The sequence below is a fragment of the Mus musculus genome, chromosome 19, assembly GCF_000001635.26.
Source record: "Mus musculus strain C57BL/6J chromosome 19, GRCm38.p6 C57BL/6J".
NCBI lineage: Eukaryota > Metazoa > Chordata > Mammalia > Rodentia > Muridae > Mus > Mus musculus.
The window spans coordinates 47,104,892-47,118,537 of NC_000085.6; the positions used below are offsets into that span (position 1 = coordinate 47,104,892).

At 47.5% G+C, this 13,646-nt stretch overlaps 1 protein-coding gene and 1 long non-coding RNA gene across 5 annotated transcripts in view; one reads left to right on the forward strand and one right to left on the reverse strand.

The window, feature by feature from the left end:
- Pdcd11 (programmed cell death 11) overlaps nt 1-13,646 on the forward strand; it is a 40,412-nt gene that overhangs the window by 14,157 nt on the left and 12,609 nt on the right. For 2 of the 4 annotated variants that reach the window (XR_003952752.1, XR_877666.2), the window contains exons 13-22: nt 1,406-1,657; nt 2,120-2,260; nt 2,663-2,857; nt 3,532-3,702; nt 4,663-4,882; nt 6,070-6,219; nt 7,147-7,262; nt 8,250-8,831; nt 9,664-9,726; nt 12,406-12,511. Coding sequence is in view for 1 of the 4 variants with exons in the window: in NM_011053.2 (NP_035183.2) it covers nt 1,406-1,657; nt 2,120-2,260; nt 2,663-2,857; nt 3,532-3,702; nt 4,663-4,882; nt 6,070-6,219; nt 7,147-7,262; nt 8,250-8,824; nt 9,664-9,726; nt 12,406-12,511 (1,989 nt within the window). In the remaining 3 variants the exon portion in view is untranslated. The remainder of the gene's footprint in view (nt 1-1,405; nt 1,658-2,119; nt 2,261-2,662; nt 2,858-3,531; nt 3,703-4,662; nt 4,883-6,069; nt 6,220-7,146; nt 7,263-8,249; nt 8,832-9,663; nt 9,727-12,405; nt 12,512-13,646) is intronic. The other 2 variants (XR_003952751.1, NM_011053.2) reach the window with 1 other exon arrangement.
- LOC115489011 lies at nt 459-5,615 on the reverse strand. Its single transcript, XR_003952861.1, has 2 exons — nt 5,384-5,615; nt 459-2,317 (listed from the first exon to the last, which is right to left on the reverse strand). It is a non-coding gene; the product is annotated as an uncharacterized LOC115489011 (long non-coding RNA).

A 13,646-nucleotide genomic window follows, 5' to 3' on the forward strand; every position in this document is an offset into this window, starting at 1 on the left:
CCTCTGCACAGTATTCAGTACTTCACCTAGCAGTGGGAAGAGAAGAGTGAGGCCTCGCTTGTGTGGGAGAGTTGTAAGTTAAAATACCCATGTAGGAAAAATGAGCAGGCTAGGTATGTGACCTTTTGTCACATGGTTCCTTCGGTACAGGCTCAGAGCTCAAAGGGGAAGGGTGGAGCTCAGTTACAGAACTGTATTATCAGTAGCCACTACCATGCACTGTATGTTCTGTGTCGTAAAACCTCTCTACGGAGTAACTACATTGTCCCTATTTCCCAGGGTAAGAAAAAGCCGAAGAGCCCCTCAGCTAGTAAACAGCAGAGCCAGCTCTCCGGGTTAGCCCCCTGTGCTGATAACACCTTCTGGACCAGAGTGTACCTTAAACTAGAAACGATAGATAAGGTTGGGAAGGTTGTGGAAGAGTGGGAGGTATGTCAGACTCAGAAATAGCCATGAACTGTCATAGTAAAACTCATTGTTGTGTATAAAACATATACCAATCAAAGTCTTATTTAAAAAGTGTCCCAGACACTGGGAAGTAGCTCAGTGGGTAAAGGTGCTTGCTGCAGCCCGAGTCAAGTTCCCTGGTCCCTCATAGTGAAGGAAGAGAACCTTGCTCTGAGCTGTGCACACATACATCATGCCACCTGCATACCTCCCCCACCCCAATCATACATGCACCATGGCGTGTCCATGCCTCCCACTCTCCTACATACAAACACAAACACCATGGCGCTTATATGCCCTTGGACACACACAACAAATTAACTTCATTTAAAAAACAAGGACAATAGCCCAGATTATGCTGCAAAACCATGAGAGGTTTCCAACAAATAATTGAATCCCTTGAGAATCTCGTTATAAGAGTGATGCTATGTATACAAAGGGCCCTGCATAGGACCTGGAGTGATGAGGCAGTGGGCATGCGTTCCTGGTTCTGCTTGGTCCTGGTACTGATAGTTGGCTTCAGTGCCTCCTGTGTGCTAAATATGATGTTTCATTTAAATATACCACTGGCTAGAACTGGGTTTTCTTACGTTTACTGTACTTCATTATTAGTGATTCATAAAGGCCCATAGTTGCACATTGGTGCAGATTTTTGTGTAGTGAGGTTGAGGGATTAAAAACAGGTAATCAGATTGTTCAGCCTAAGATCATAACTGATAAATAGCACTAACAAGGTTACAAGGTGACTCAGCAGGCCTGAGGCGTGGTGCCTTTGGAGAGACTGAGAGATTTCTGTGCTTTAGATAGCTATATTGCAGGAAAAAAAAAGATTTGCAGCTGCAATTATTAGAGATAAAAGGTCTTTGGAGTGACCTATGGCCTTCGGGTTCCTGAGGTGGCACACCAGTGGCTGTCTTGCTAACAGATGACTTGTTGATAGCCTTTGTCTTTCCCGTAGGTTTTGCTCTGTGACCCTGAAGCCAAGAAGCTAATTATGACCCTGAAAAAAACCCTTGTCACATCCAAACTGTCTCTCATCACCTGCTATGAGGGTGCCAAGCCTGGCCTGCAGACGCACGGTGTTATCATACGGGTCAAGGACTATGGCTGCATTGTGAAGTTCTACAACGATGTGCAGGGGCTAGTGCCTAAGCATGAGCTTAGCACCCAGCACATCCCGGACCCAGAGACGGTCTTTTACACTGGCCAGGTAACCCTTCCTGCACAGGCCTCCCGCCCTTAGTGACTGTGAACGCAGGTTTAAAGGAGCAGTACACATAGAGTTGCTTTTAAGAGGAAGAGGAGGGAGCACAAATAAAGTGGGCCCTAGCCAGTAAAAGGAGGGTGAGTGATAGATAACCCAGAAGTACTCACTGGAATCCAGTGGATGGAGGCCCACACCAGAGAAGTAGTGCTGGTCTAGTGAGGTTGTGTTTGTTTCTCTTAAAAAGCTTCTTAAAACTTTAGGCTTATAACCAGAAGTTAGTTATGTCCTCATTGTAGAAGGTTGGCTTGAGGGGCTTTTAATATAGTCTCTGTATCCATCATCTCTTCTCTGCCTTTGGATCTGACCTAAGGTCTTGATGGATCTCCCGGGTCCCTGCAGAGCTCATGGAGGGTTCTGAAGGCCTGCTGCTGCAGGAGGTGACAGACACGTGTGATTTCCCACCAGGTGGTAAAGGTGGCAGTGCTGAGCTGTGAGCCTTCCAAGGAGAGGATGCTCCTGTCCTTCAGACTGTTGAGTGACTCGCGGCCAAAGGATCCGGGTGTTGAGAGCAGTCAGAAGAAAACAGGAGCTGTGCGCATCGGGCAGGTACCTGGGCAGTGACCTTGTCTTACAGTGACAGTGTTCCTGGAGAGGAACTGGAACCTGTGGGAGGAAAGAGGGGTGCACCGCTCTGAGATTCTGGGCCTCTTTCCTGCCTGCCTTAGCAAACAGAAGCTAGCGTGAGAGAGAAGTGTCACGGCATGGCCTTGCCAGTCTCTTCTCTTACTGCTAAGGCCAGCCTGCACTTGCTTTTTTCCTCCAGAAATCAGCAGAGGAACTGGCAAGGGGAACTCCAGAGGAGTCCCGGTGTGGGGTGTGGATGGAGATGTGGGGTCTAGAGGAAAGTGCCTTTGCTGTTAGCCTCCTGCTGGCCAGGATGCTGGGATGTGGTACCTCTGAGCTCTGCCTAGGAGGGGTGTTAGTTTTTACCTTTCTGATTCCGAGCAGTTGGTGGATGTGAAGGTCCTGGAGAAGACCAAAACCGGGCTGGAGGTGGCCATCCTGCCCCATAACACCCCTGCTTTCCTCCCCACGCCACACCTGTCCGACCACGCTGCCAATGGCCCACTGTTGCACCACTGGCTCCAGACAGGTGACACCCTTCACCGAGTTCTGTGTTTGAGCCAGAGTGAGAGACACATTGTATCCTTGACTGGTATCTGGGGATGGGGGAGGCCTTGGCACTTGGATGGGAAATTCTAAGACTAGAACTAGGAGGGGAAAAAAAATCTGTTTGAGCTTAAAAAGTGCTTTCATAAGACCATGTTGATGGTCTGGCCCTGGGAAGCCCATGGAAAGCACAAGCAGGCCCAAGGAGTGCTGCCAGGGACAGGGTGACAGTTGCCTGAAAGGCTCAGAACTGTTCCCTTGTGCTGTCTGTAGATGTTTGTCAGGACCGCACTGCCTTTCCTTACTGACCTTAAGATGAAAACCCTTACTTAGGGCAGCAGGGTAGACTGGGGTTCACGGGTGACAAGGCAGGGTCAGTGGAGGGCTGCATTGGCTAACCCTGCTGTTGGATGTGGACTGGCACTGGTCCTGTTAGCAGACCTCTAGGGATCTGGGGAAGAATTATTAGGAAGGAGTAAAACTGTCTGGCATTGCTTCCTTCTGGAAGGAGGCCCCACTGGAGCTGCACCCTCAGTACTGAGTTAATGCCTGAGAACATGGCCTCTCCAGCCTCTAGTGTGTTGGTCCTGCTGTGGTTCTCTGTCTGGAGAGACCCATGGTAATCACCAAGTCAGTGGAACAGAAATAAGAACTGGAGCAGTAGACGTTTCGTTTCTTTGGGACATTCCTTAATAAGGTTCCTCTAGCTTCTTTGCAGGAAACCAGCTTTGGTCTCCACAGTAGAAGGTGGCCAGGACCCCAAGAGCCTCTCAGAAATCCAGCCCGGAATGTTGCTCATTGGTTTTGTGAAGTGCATCAAGGAGTATGGCGTGTTCGTCCAGTTCCCCTCAGGTCTCAGTGGACTGTCCCCCAAAACTGTAAGTTCAGTTCTATGCCCAGGGCCTTTGAGGCAAGATCTCAGGCTCCTGGACCTACGGAGCTGAGAAGCAGCAGGAGACTTTAATGCTGTAAGGAGGTCAAGGGGAACCACTTAACCATGAAGGCCACTAGGGAGCAGTGGGTTGGCCCATGAGTTGGTCCTCCCACCTGCTCTGTATCTTGGAGAAGGGGCCTCTGCCCCTCACACAGCAGAGTTGGGTGACAGTGGCTTTGATTGATGACTGTTTCCATTGTAAAAAGGACTGAACTTGTGTGTTCAGGGTAAATTTTTCTGAATAGCCCAGTGTAGGTTTTAGAGCCTCCTATGGTTTTTAAGGTGTGCAGATGCCAGTATATCCCTGGGATTTTCTCCTCTTTGCCACTGAATTACAAACTTTTCCGATGGGAAAAGATGCAGACATACTTTAGTGGATCCTCTCATGCCTGCTGAGTAAACTGAGCCCCGGAGGACATGGACATGCATGCCACCACTGAGCGAGCAGCACAGGGCTGACTCCTGCCGTCTCACAGACTGCTCAGGACCATTCCCTGGCAGCCAGGAGTGCTGGAGCACTCCTAACCTCAGCTCTTAGGAGGCCAGCCTGCTTTACCTACTGAGACTTGTCTCAAGAAGCAGACAAAGTCTCACTGGCCTGGGTTTCTAAACTTTTGGAAGGGAGGGTCTCATTGCATCCCCTGCCAGAAAAAGGGAAGGATAAAGTGTTGCCCCTGGGTTGAGACAAGAACATGTTCTACCCCTTTGGCTTGCCAATAATGTGCCTTCTAAATGGGTGTCATCTCTAAACACTAGATTGCACAGCCAGTCCCTCTCATTTTTTGTGGAAGGGGAATACAATTGTGCTTAGAGCTGGGGAAACTACGCAGGCCCCCTTTGTCTGTAGCCCTGCCTGTCTTAACAATGACTCCCCCCCCCCCCCCACTTTCTACCTACTGTTCAGATCATGAGTGACAAGTTCGTAACCACTCCAAGTGAACACTTTGTGGAGGGTCAGACAGTCGTTGCTAAGGTGACCAATGTGGATGAATCGAAGCAGAGGATGCTGCTGTCTCTGCGGCTGTCAGACTGCAGTCTGGGGGATTCGGCCAGCACCAGCTTCCTCCTCCTGTGCCAGTGCCTGGAAGAGCTGCAGGGCATTCGCAGCCTCATGAGCAACCAAGGTGGGGCATGTTTAGTGGAGGCAGGGAGCAGAGGATGAGGTCTTTAGTACACCACCAGTGCTTTTATTGTACCTTTGGTTAGGGTGAGTGGGGCTATCTGTAATCTATGGTTTGAGGGATGAAGTCTTTGTACCAACCTGGACCATCAAGGGTGCTAGGTAGGCGCTCTCCTACATCCCCTTGTATGCCCCAATGAGGCTTTCTCAAAGAGAGATGTTCATGAAGTGAGTGCTACGTGTTTATGAAGTGAATACCCGTGCACTACTGAGATTAAGGTGCGGGTCTGCCTGAGTGCCTGACTAGCAGCTGCAGAGCCTTGGGTGGCACCCCAGTACTGCATAACCAGACAGGTGGCACGCCCCTGTAATGCCAGTGCTTGGGGGGAAGGGAAGACAGAGGGTCAGGAGTTCAAAGCTATCCTTGGCTATGTAGCAAGTTTGAGGTCATCCTGGGCTGCATGAGACCCTCCAAAATAAAAAGGTAGTGTGCTAGACTACTTACCTAACGTGCACCACCTAAGCTGGGTGTAGTGGTCCTCACTTGTAATCCTAAAACGTAAGAGGTGGAGACAGGAAGATCAGGGATTCAAGATCATCCACAGATGCAGCAAGTTCTAATGCAGTCAAGGCTATGGGAGACCCTAGTTTTTGTTTCTTAAAGTCATTGTAAGTAAGCAGCTGCAAACTCCCCCTCGCCACCACAGTTATTCTAAAATCAGAATCTCTCGGCATTCTGCGGCATTGGCTTTACACCGTGAATTTACCAGCCGGTTCATTCTCTTCTTTAAATGTTGTTTATTTGTGTGTGCATGCAAGAGGCCTGTGTAGGTCAGAGAACAGGGTATGGGAACCGGTTATTTCCTTCCACCACGTGATCCCAGGAATTGAACTCAGGTCATCTCACTAGCCTGACACTAAATGATTTTGGTTTTGTGTTGAGTTTGATTTATCTTGTTGAGCCTCTGGCTGGAACTCACTGTGCATAGACCAGGCTGACCTCAAGCTGTGTGTGACTCAGTACATGAACCACCACGCCTGGCCCGCCACTGGGCAGTTTATATGCAGTGAGCCACTCCTTCAGTGTCAGTGATTTGAGTGTTCTCTGCTCTGTGATGCCGCCACATTTCCAGAAGAAACGACTGCTGAGTGTGTCTCACTAATTCCCTGCTGTCTTTGGGTCTTTGGTAGACTCTGTATTGATCCAGACACTTGCTGACATGACCCCGGGGATGGTCCTTGATGCCGTGGTCCATGAGGTGTTAGAAGATGGTTCAGTGGTGTTCAGTAGTGATCCTGTGCCTGACCTGGTCCTGAGAGCCAGCAGATACCACCGGGCAGGTGAGTTGACTCATCACGGATGGCTGGTGAGACCCTGTGCTTCTCCTCCTCTGCTGGATACAGAATTTCCAAGATTGGGTAGCAGATGAGTCGGTTCATTTGAGGCATACTTACCTTGTATGGATGAAAATCAAGACCATTGACGGCAGGATAGATGTTTGTGTGTGGACCTTGTGATGGGTAGTGTCAGTGCTCAGCTGAACAGGACCTAGAATTACCTGGGCCGGCCTCTGGGCACGCCTAGGGAGTGGGGGCATCTTGGCTTGTTAATTTCAGTGGGACGGCGTGGACTGTGCTGCTGGGCTGTGTGAGTAGAGAAAGGGAGCCGGATGCATCCTCTGCGTTCTGCTTCTTGCCTAGGCGAGGTTTGATCAGTGTTTCCCATCCCTGCTGACTTGACTCCCCCACCATGATGGACTGAACCTTTCTCTCAGGAGCTGCTGTTGTCAGAGTATTTTATCACAGCATCAAGAAACTAAGATAGACAGGCTGGAGAGATGGCTCCGCTGTTAAGAGCACCAACTGCTCGTCCAGAGGTCCTGAGTTCAGTTCCCAGCAACCACATGGTTTGCTCACAACCATCTGTAATGGGATCTGATGCCCTCTTCTGGTGTCTCTGAAGAGAGCAATGGTGTACTCATATATTAAATAAACAAACAAACAAACAAATACATAAATAAAAACTAAGGTAGAAGAGCCTTTATTGTAGTTGAGTGAAGTTGGGATTTTATGTTATTCGATTGTATAACTTGAGGCCCAGCCCAGCCTTAGCTATGTGTGGTAGACCACCTTGGTTTCCCTATCTCTGGGCCATGTAGATGTGGCAGATGTTCTATCTTTGTCTTTTGGACTGAGGGGGCCCAGAGAGCTGCCTTCCCTTCCCCTTTGTCCAAGGCTGATCGTGCTGTGCTTGGCTCTGCACTGTAGGGCAGGAGGTGGAGCCTGGACAGAAGAAGAAGGTCGTGGTTCTACACGTGGACATGTTGAAGTTGGAGGTCCACGTCTCCCTTCACCAGGACTTGGTGAACAGGAAAACGAGAAAGGTAAGCTCTCGTCCACGTCCTATCTCCACTCTACACTGCTCTCACTGCTCAGAGAACCGTGAGACCGAGTGACTGCGCCTCGCTCTGACTAGCGCTTCTGTTTTACTCTTGCCTTGGATAGCCAATAGGGCAGATTTTCGTGCTGGTTCGGGTGACAGACACATCTTATGATCCAGCTGTCCGTAGGGCCAGTCAGCTACTGTGATGAGTGAAGAGAACATAGGTTGGGAGGGTTAGAGCTTAACCAGACTGCCTGGCAAATAGTGCCTGGCTCACGTGGCACAGACTGTTTGACTGTCTGGGTCTAGTGTTGGTAAATGTATGATGTCATCCACCCCACACCAACCCCGACCTAACTCTTTGGTTTTTTGAGACAAACTGGCTTTGAACTCAGTCCTGCCTTGGCCTCTCAAGTACTTTTTTTTTTTTTTTTTTAAATAGGAGAAGACAGAATTTAGATTTTTATTAGAAATAAATGTTGAAAATGTTGTAAGCTAATTTTAAAAACAAATCGGAAATAGTCAGTATGTCTGGGCATCCCAATTTCCAGGCAGCGTGGCCACAGTCTGTCCTGACACCTCTGTAAGAGTTGGGCATGGTGATGTAGTTCTTTAATCTACATAGGCAAGCAGATCTCTTGACTGTCCTGGTCCTCAGAGCTACACACAGAAACCCTGTCTTAAAAAGGATAAGTTTAGCCTGGCGTGGTGGCGCACGCCTTTAATCCCAGCACTTGGGAGGCAGAGGCAGGTGGATTTCTGAGTTCCAGGACAGCCAGGGCTACACAGAGAAACCCTGTCTCGAAAAACCAAAAAAAAAAAAGGATAGGTGTAGGGAAAAGCTCGAAATCTGTAGAAGTATTCTTTGGGTAAGGTGTACAGGCTGGGTATTGCTTATTCAAATGAAACGCATGGGATGAGAAGTGTTGCAAATTTTTCAGGTTTTTAAAAAATTTTTTGTTGTTGTTGTTTTTGAACCCTTTTCCAGCTGAGAAAAAGCAGTAGACACCAGGGAATCGTACAGCATCTGGAAGAGTCCTTTGCCGTGGCATCCTTGGTGGAGACTGGCCACCTTGTGGCTTTCTCTCTGATCTCTCACCTCAATGATACCTTCCACTTTGACTCTGAGAAGCTGCGTGTGGGGCAGGGTGTCTGCCTTACCCTCAAGACCACAGAACCGGGAGTGACCGGTCTGATTTTGGCTGTGGAAGGGCCAGCTTCTAAGAGGACCAGGATGCCAGTTCAGAGGGATTCAGAGACAGTTGATGACAAAGGAGAGGAGAAAGAGGAGGAGGAGGAGGAGGAGGAGAAGGAAGAAGAGAACTTGACTGTGAAGTCTAAGAAAAGGCATAGCCTGGCTATTGGGGACAAAGTCACTGGGACCATTAAGGCTGTGAAGGCCACACATGTTGTTGTAACCCTAGCTGATGGCTTTGTTGGCTGTATCCATGCCTCCCGCATCTTAGATGATGTCCCAGTGGGCACCTCGCCTACGACCACACTGAAAGCCGGGAAGAAAGTCACTGCGAGAGTGATCGGTGGGCGAGATGTGAAGACATCTAAGTATGAGGTTTGGGGAGATGGGACTGGCTTTGAGGGGACTGTGGCAATTATGGGAAGAATGGGAACATAGGCAGAGATTGCATGTAAATAATATTTTCTCTTAGTTAACTAAAAGGCAATCAGTCAGGATCCTTTAGCATATATATATTTTTAAAAATACTATATAGCAATTAAAGGGTGGATTTACACTTCGACCTGGCTCTGAATTTCAGATTACCTGCCGAGTCATTTCTGTAATTTGTAAAGTGAGAATAATGGCGTAGTCTACCTTGGAAGGCCATTGGGGAAACCGATGAAGTGCATGCGTGTGCTGCCTGCATACAGTATATATCAGCAGTTCTCATAGGGCCTCCTTCATAGCACTTCTTTTATTTGTATTACTTGTGTGTGAGCGCTCACATGCATTCACAGGCACACACATACTCGGTCTGGCCCATGCATGGCAGTTATGGCAGGCAGTTAGAAGACAGCTTTTCTCTCCTGCCACCTTGTGTGATCTGAGGAGTGACCTTAGGTGGGTAGCCTGCACACAAGCCATCTTAATGGCCCCTTACTCTAAATTGTATCATATTAGATTTCTTGCTATAACAAGAAGAGTTCAAAATCTGGCCTATGGATAGCATATTAATTTCAAGCATTAAGCATAGGATCTCTAGTAAGTCAAGTCTTTTCAGTACCTGGTATGATTGATAGTCCTTAAAGACCCTCCATGGACCTTTGTCAGCCTAGTCTGGTGTGAGGTGGGTGGTAATCAACTTGAGTTAAGGTGGAGCAGAAAGAGGTTGTTATCTGGGATCATCGGTTAACACTAAGAAGTGATTTGATTTCTTTCTCTTTAGGTTTCTCCCAATAAGTCACCCCAGATTTGTTCTGACCATCCTGGAGCTGAGTGTTCGGCCAAGGTGAGGGGAAACCTAGCAATGGGCCTTTCATACCTAGAGGTATGAAAGTTGAAGTCGGCATAGGGCAGTGGTTCTCAGCCTCTGGGTCATGACACTTTGGGGCGGGCGGGCGGGCGGGGGGGGGGGGGCGGTCAAATAACTCTTTCACAGGGGTCATCTAGGACCATTATGAGCATTATGAGGTAGCAATGAAAATAATTTTAGGATTCCACAGCATGAGGAACTATATTAAAGGGTTGAAAATCATAGAGGCTCATACCCGAAATCCTAGCACTTGAGAGGCTAAGGCAGGAAGATTGCCGTAAATTGAACCCCAGGCCAGGCTGTAGAATAGAATGTCAACACTGTTTGCAGGTGTGCTAGTGTTTAACAAAAGGAACCTTTCTGTCTCAGCCCAGTTTTCTAGAACTCAGTAATTCCTGAAATAAGTAGGTATCCAAGAATACATATGCTTTCAGCGTGTGTAGCTTGAATGCATGGTGACAGCTGAGGTGACAGCTGAGGCAGAACTGTAGGTTATCTGGTGAGTTCTGCAGAGTAACACTGTAAGAGACTGACTGGTCCCCACAGTGAGTTCTCCTGTTCTCATATGGTAACCATTTTGACCCTGCTCCTTTCTGTTTCCTCCACAAAAGACTCCAACGTTTCGGGGTTTAGGGTCATCATCAGTAAACCATGCTGACACGTGACTATAAGAATGCCATGTAGGGGCAGCCTGAGGTCTGGCAGGTTGGCATTCTCATAGCAGGAGATGTCACGGAAAGACTTGGAATAACTTTGCAGCAGTGTCTGGTCGGCAGCCTAAGGGATCCGTTTCTGGGGAGGCTTGTGCCTGCCATGGGGCTATTTCTATTTCTGGGATGTTGAGTTCTAGTTGCTAGCCGAGTTTTGTTTTTTGTTTTTAAGATTTATTTATTGTTATATGTAAGTACACTGTAGCTGTCTTCAGACACACCAGAAGAGGGCATCAGATTCTATTATGGATGGTTTTGAGCCACCATGTGGGTGCTGGGAATTGAACTTAGGACCTTCAGAAGAGCAATCAGTGCCCTTAACCACTGAGCCATCCCTCCAGCCCAGCTAGCCGTGTTTTTGAAACTTCAGATTCAGCACATTAATTTTAGATTATTAGTATATTTGGTACATAGACCATATATCATTTTTTTCTTTACTGTACTTTCCTTAGTTTTACAGGTTGTTGGGGGTTTTTTTTGTTTGTTTGTTTTTTGCTTTTTAAATATTTATGTAGTCTACATTCTTGGTGAAAATGAAGCCCATGCCTGTGACTCTAGTGCAGTGTCTTTCCCTTTGCACTGGAAGGTCGTATCTTTTAGTTAGCAACCTTTTTTTATTTTTCTTCCCCTCCTTCAGTATTTTGAGATAGGGTTTCTCTGTGTAGCCTTAGCTGGTCTAGAACTCACACTGTAGACCAGACTGTCCTTGAATAAAGAACTCAGAGATCTAGCTGCTACTGCCTCCCAAGTGCCAGGATTAAAGGTACTGTGCCTGCCACTGCCTGGCTTAATATATTTTTCTGTTTTCTTTCGTTTTAAGTCTGGCTTTTATTAATGTTTTCTCTGCTTTTGCCCTCTGTGAGCTTTCTGTGTGTGGCAGGACTGGGGTAAAGTTTGTTGCATTTAAAAATATGTTTCGAATGGATGGTTGTTGCACAGTGGCAGACTTCTTATCTAGGGCATGCAAGAGCACCGCTGAAAAGAAATTTGGAAGGATATCTGCGTCAGTTTAAATAGTAGCCATTTAATCCTCTCATTCTCCAAGAGTGGTTTACATTTGGGCTTGCTTCTGATCTTCATAAAAATCGCAGAAAACGTCTTACGGTGCCACAGCAAACAACATTGAACTCACTCCCCTGTGCTCGCGTGTGGAATTTCTCTTGTGTGGAATTTCTGAGTCAGAATAGTTTCTCCAGTCACTAGCACATACAGCCATATTTTGCATTTTTAACAGCACCACTGTACCAGTGTGTGGATGAGTCTTGTTTTAGAAACCATCTGAGTGAGTAAGTTGGGCTAGCAAGTCTTCCTTTCTTACAATTTTTTTTATTTAGTCATTTGTGGATTGACAACTTTCAGACCACATGTTCTTGCATGTCTGAAAATAAGTAGATAATGGCAGTTTAGCAGAGGCTTTGAGTTAAGCTCTGACTTCAGCTCCTGCCTCGGTAGCAGACAGTCAAGTTACTATCTACGCTTAATTCACACATGAGGTTGTTTGTAAGAACATTTCTGCAAACCAAAGCAATAGCTAAAGTAAAGAATGAAAACAATTTGTTTGTTTGCTTGCTTGTTTGTTTTTGAGACAAGGTTTCTCTGTGCCCTGGCTGTCCTCAAATGAACTTACTCTGTTGGCCAGGCTGGCCTTGAACTCCCGTAGATCCACCTGTCTGTGCCTCTCGAGTACTGGCATTAAAGGCATGCACCACCACATCCAGCCCAAACTATGTGTGTGAAACATGAAGCAGTTTGCCCTTAGTTTAGTCACAGATTAATGACTCAGAAGAGATGATTGGTCCCAGATTGATCATTGAGAAGATTCTCCTTTAACGAGTGAGATTGTCCATGAGAGTAAAAATAGCTGAGTCCCTCATGGCCACTTGAGGGAGGTCTTTGAAGTTAGAGTGTCCCAGTGGTTGGCTTACTCTGTTGTGATTTTTTTCAGTGAGTTGAAGGGTAGCTACAGTGCTCTTAATACTCACTCTGAGAGCCCCGTGGAGAAGATCAGGCAGTACCAGGCTGGGCAGACTGTGACCTGCTTCTTCAAGAAGGTGAGTAGTTACTGCCCTCACTGTAGGCTTGACCCTCCTTCAGAGCTCTCAGAGCAAGCTGGGCAAAACTGGAGTCAGAGCCTCTGCACTGGGCATTCGGAGTCTGTCCTTACTGCCATGTAGGGCTGTGGGTGGTGATACCTGGCCTCTGCCCTGAAAAACCTGTCTCTAGGTGAGCTGAAAATAAGGGAGTGGTGGCGGGGAGCAGACATGTGTGCCTCCACTAGTCTCCCTTCTATGCCTTCTTGCCTCTGGTCACTGACTCCAACGAGCTATCTTTCCAACCTTTGAGGATATATCTGTTCATCTGAAAGTCTGAACTGAGTAAACACCAAAAATGTAATACAGAGTTGGAGGCATGGCTTGGCAGTTAAGAGCATTTGCTTTTCCAGAGGACCCAGGTTCAGTTCCCAGCTCCCACCTGATTGCTTACAACTGTCTGTTAACTCCAGTTCTGGATGTCCATTCAGCATCCTTTTCTAACCTCCCCGAGCACCAGGCATGCACATGCTACACATACATACATGCAGGCAAAACACTCACACAGAAAATAAAAAATAAACAAATCTTTAAAACTATGTAATATAGAAGAAAAGGTTTAAAGGACCAAAAATATCAAAGACCATTAGAAAGGCAGCATGGAAGTTTCGGGATAAGTACAGACAATGCAATGTCTCAACCAGCAATGCATTGGTTGAGACTGAGTAGACAGGTTGGTATGGTGGCCGCCAGAGCCCAAACTCTGACAATAGGCAAAGTGACCATGTTGATGGCCTGAGTGGTTAAGTCAGAAGATGCAATATTAACCTAGGGGTCTCTGCGTTTATGGATGGACAAATTAAAGCACCATTTGAGACAGTAGATGGCTGACTGCAGCTGTCTAGTGGGAGATGTGGTGAGCAGCAGCGGACCTGTCCTCAGCATAGAGCTGCTGCAGGGCCAGACTGCTCCCTGGGCACAGGCATGGCCGTGGCTGAGCAGGATGAGCTGTCTCAGGGCTGACTTACCCTCCACGGTTTCCCTTTGACATGCATGCTGTGTGCTGCACAGTGACTGCTTCCTAGCCCTCTCCAGATGCATTAGGAAAAGCCAGTCTTTCTCTCCTGTTTGGGATTTTTGGTCTGGTTTGGTTTTG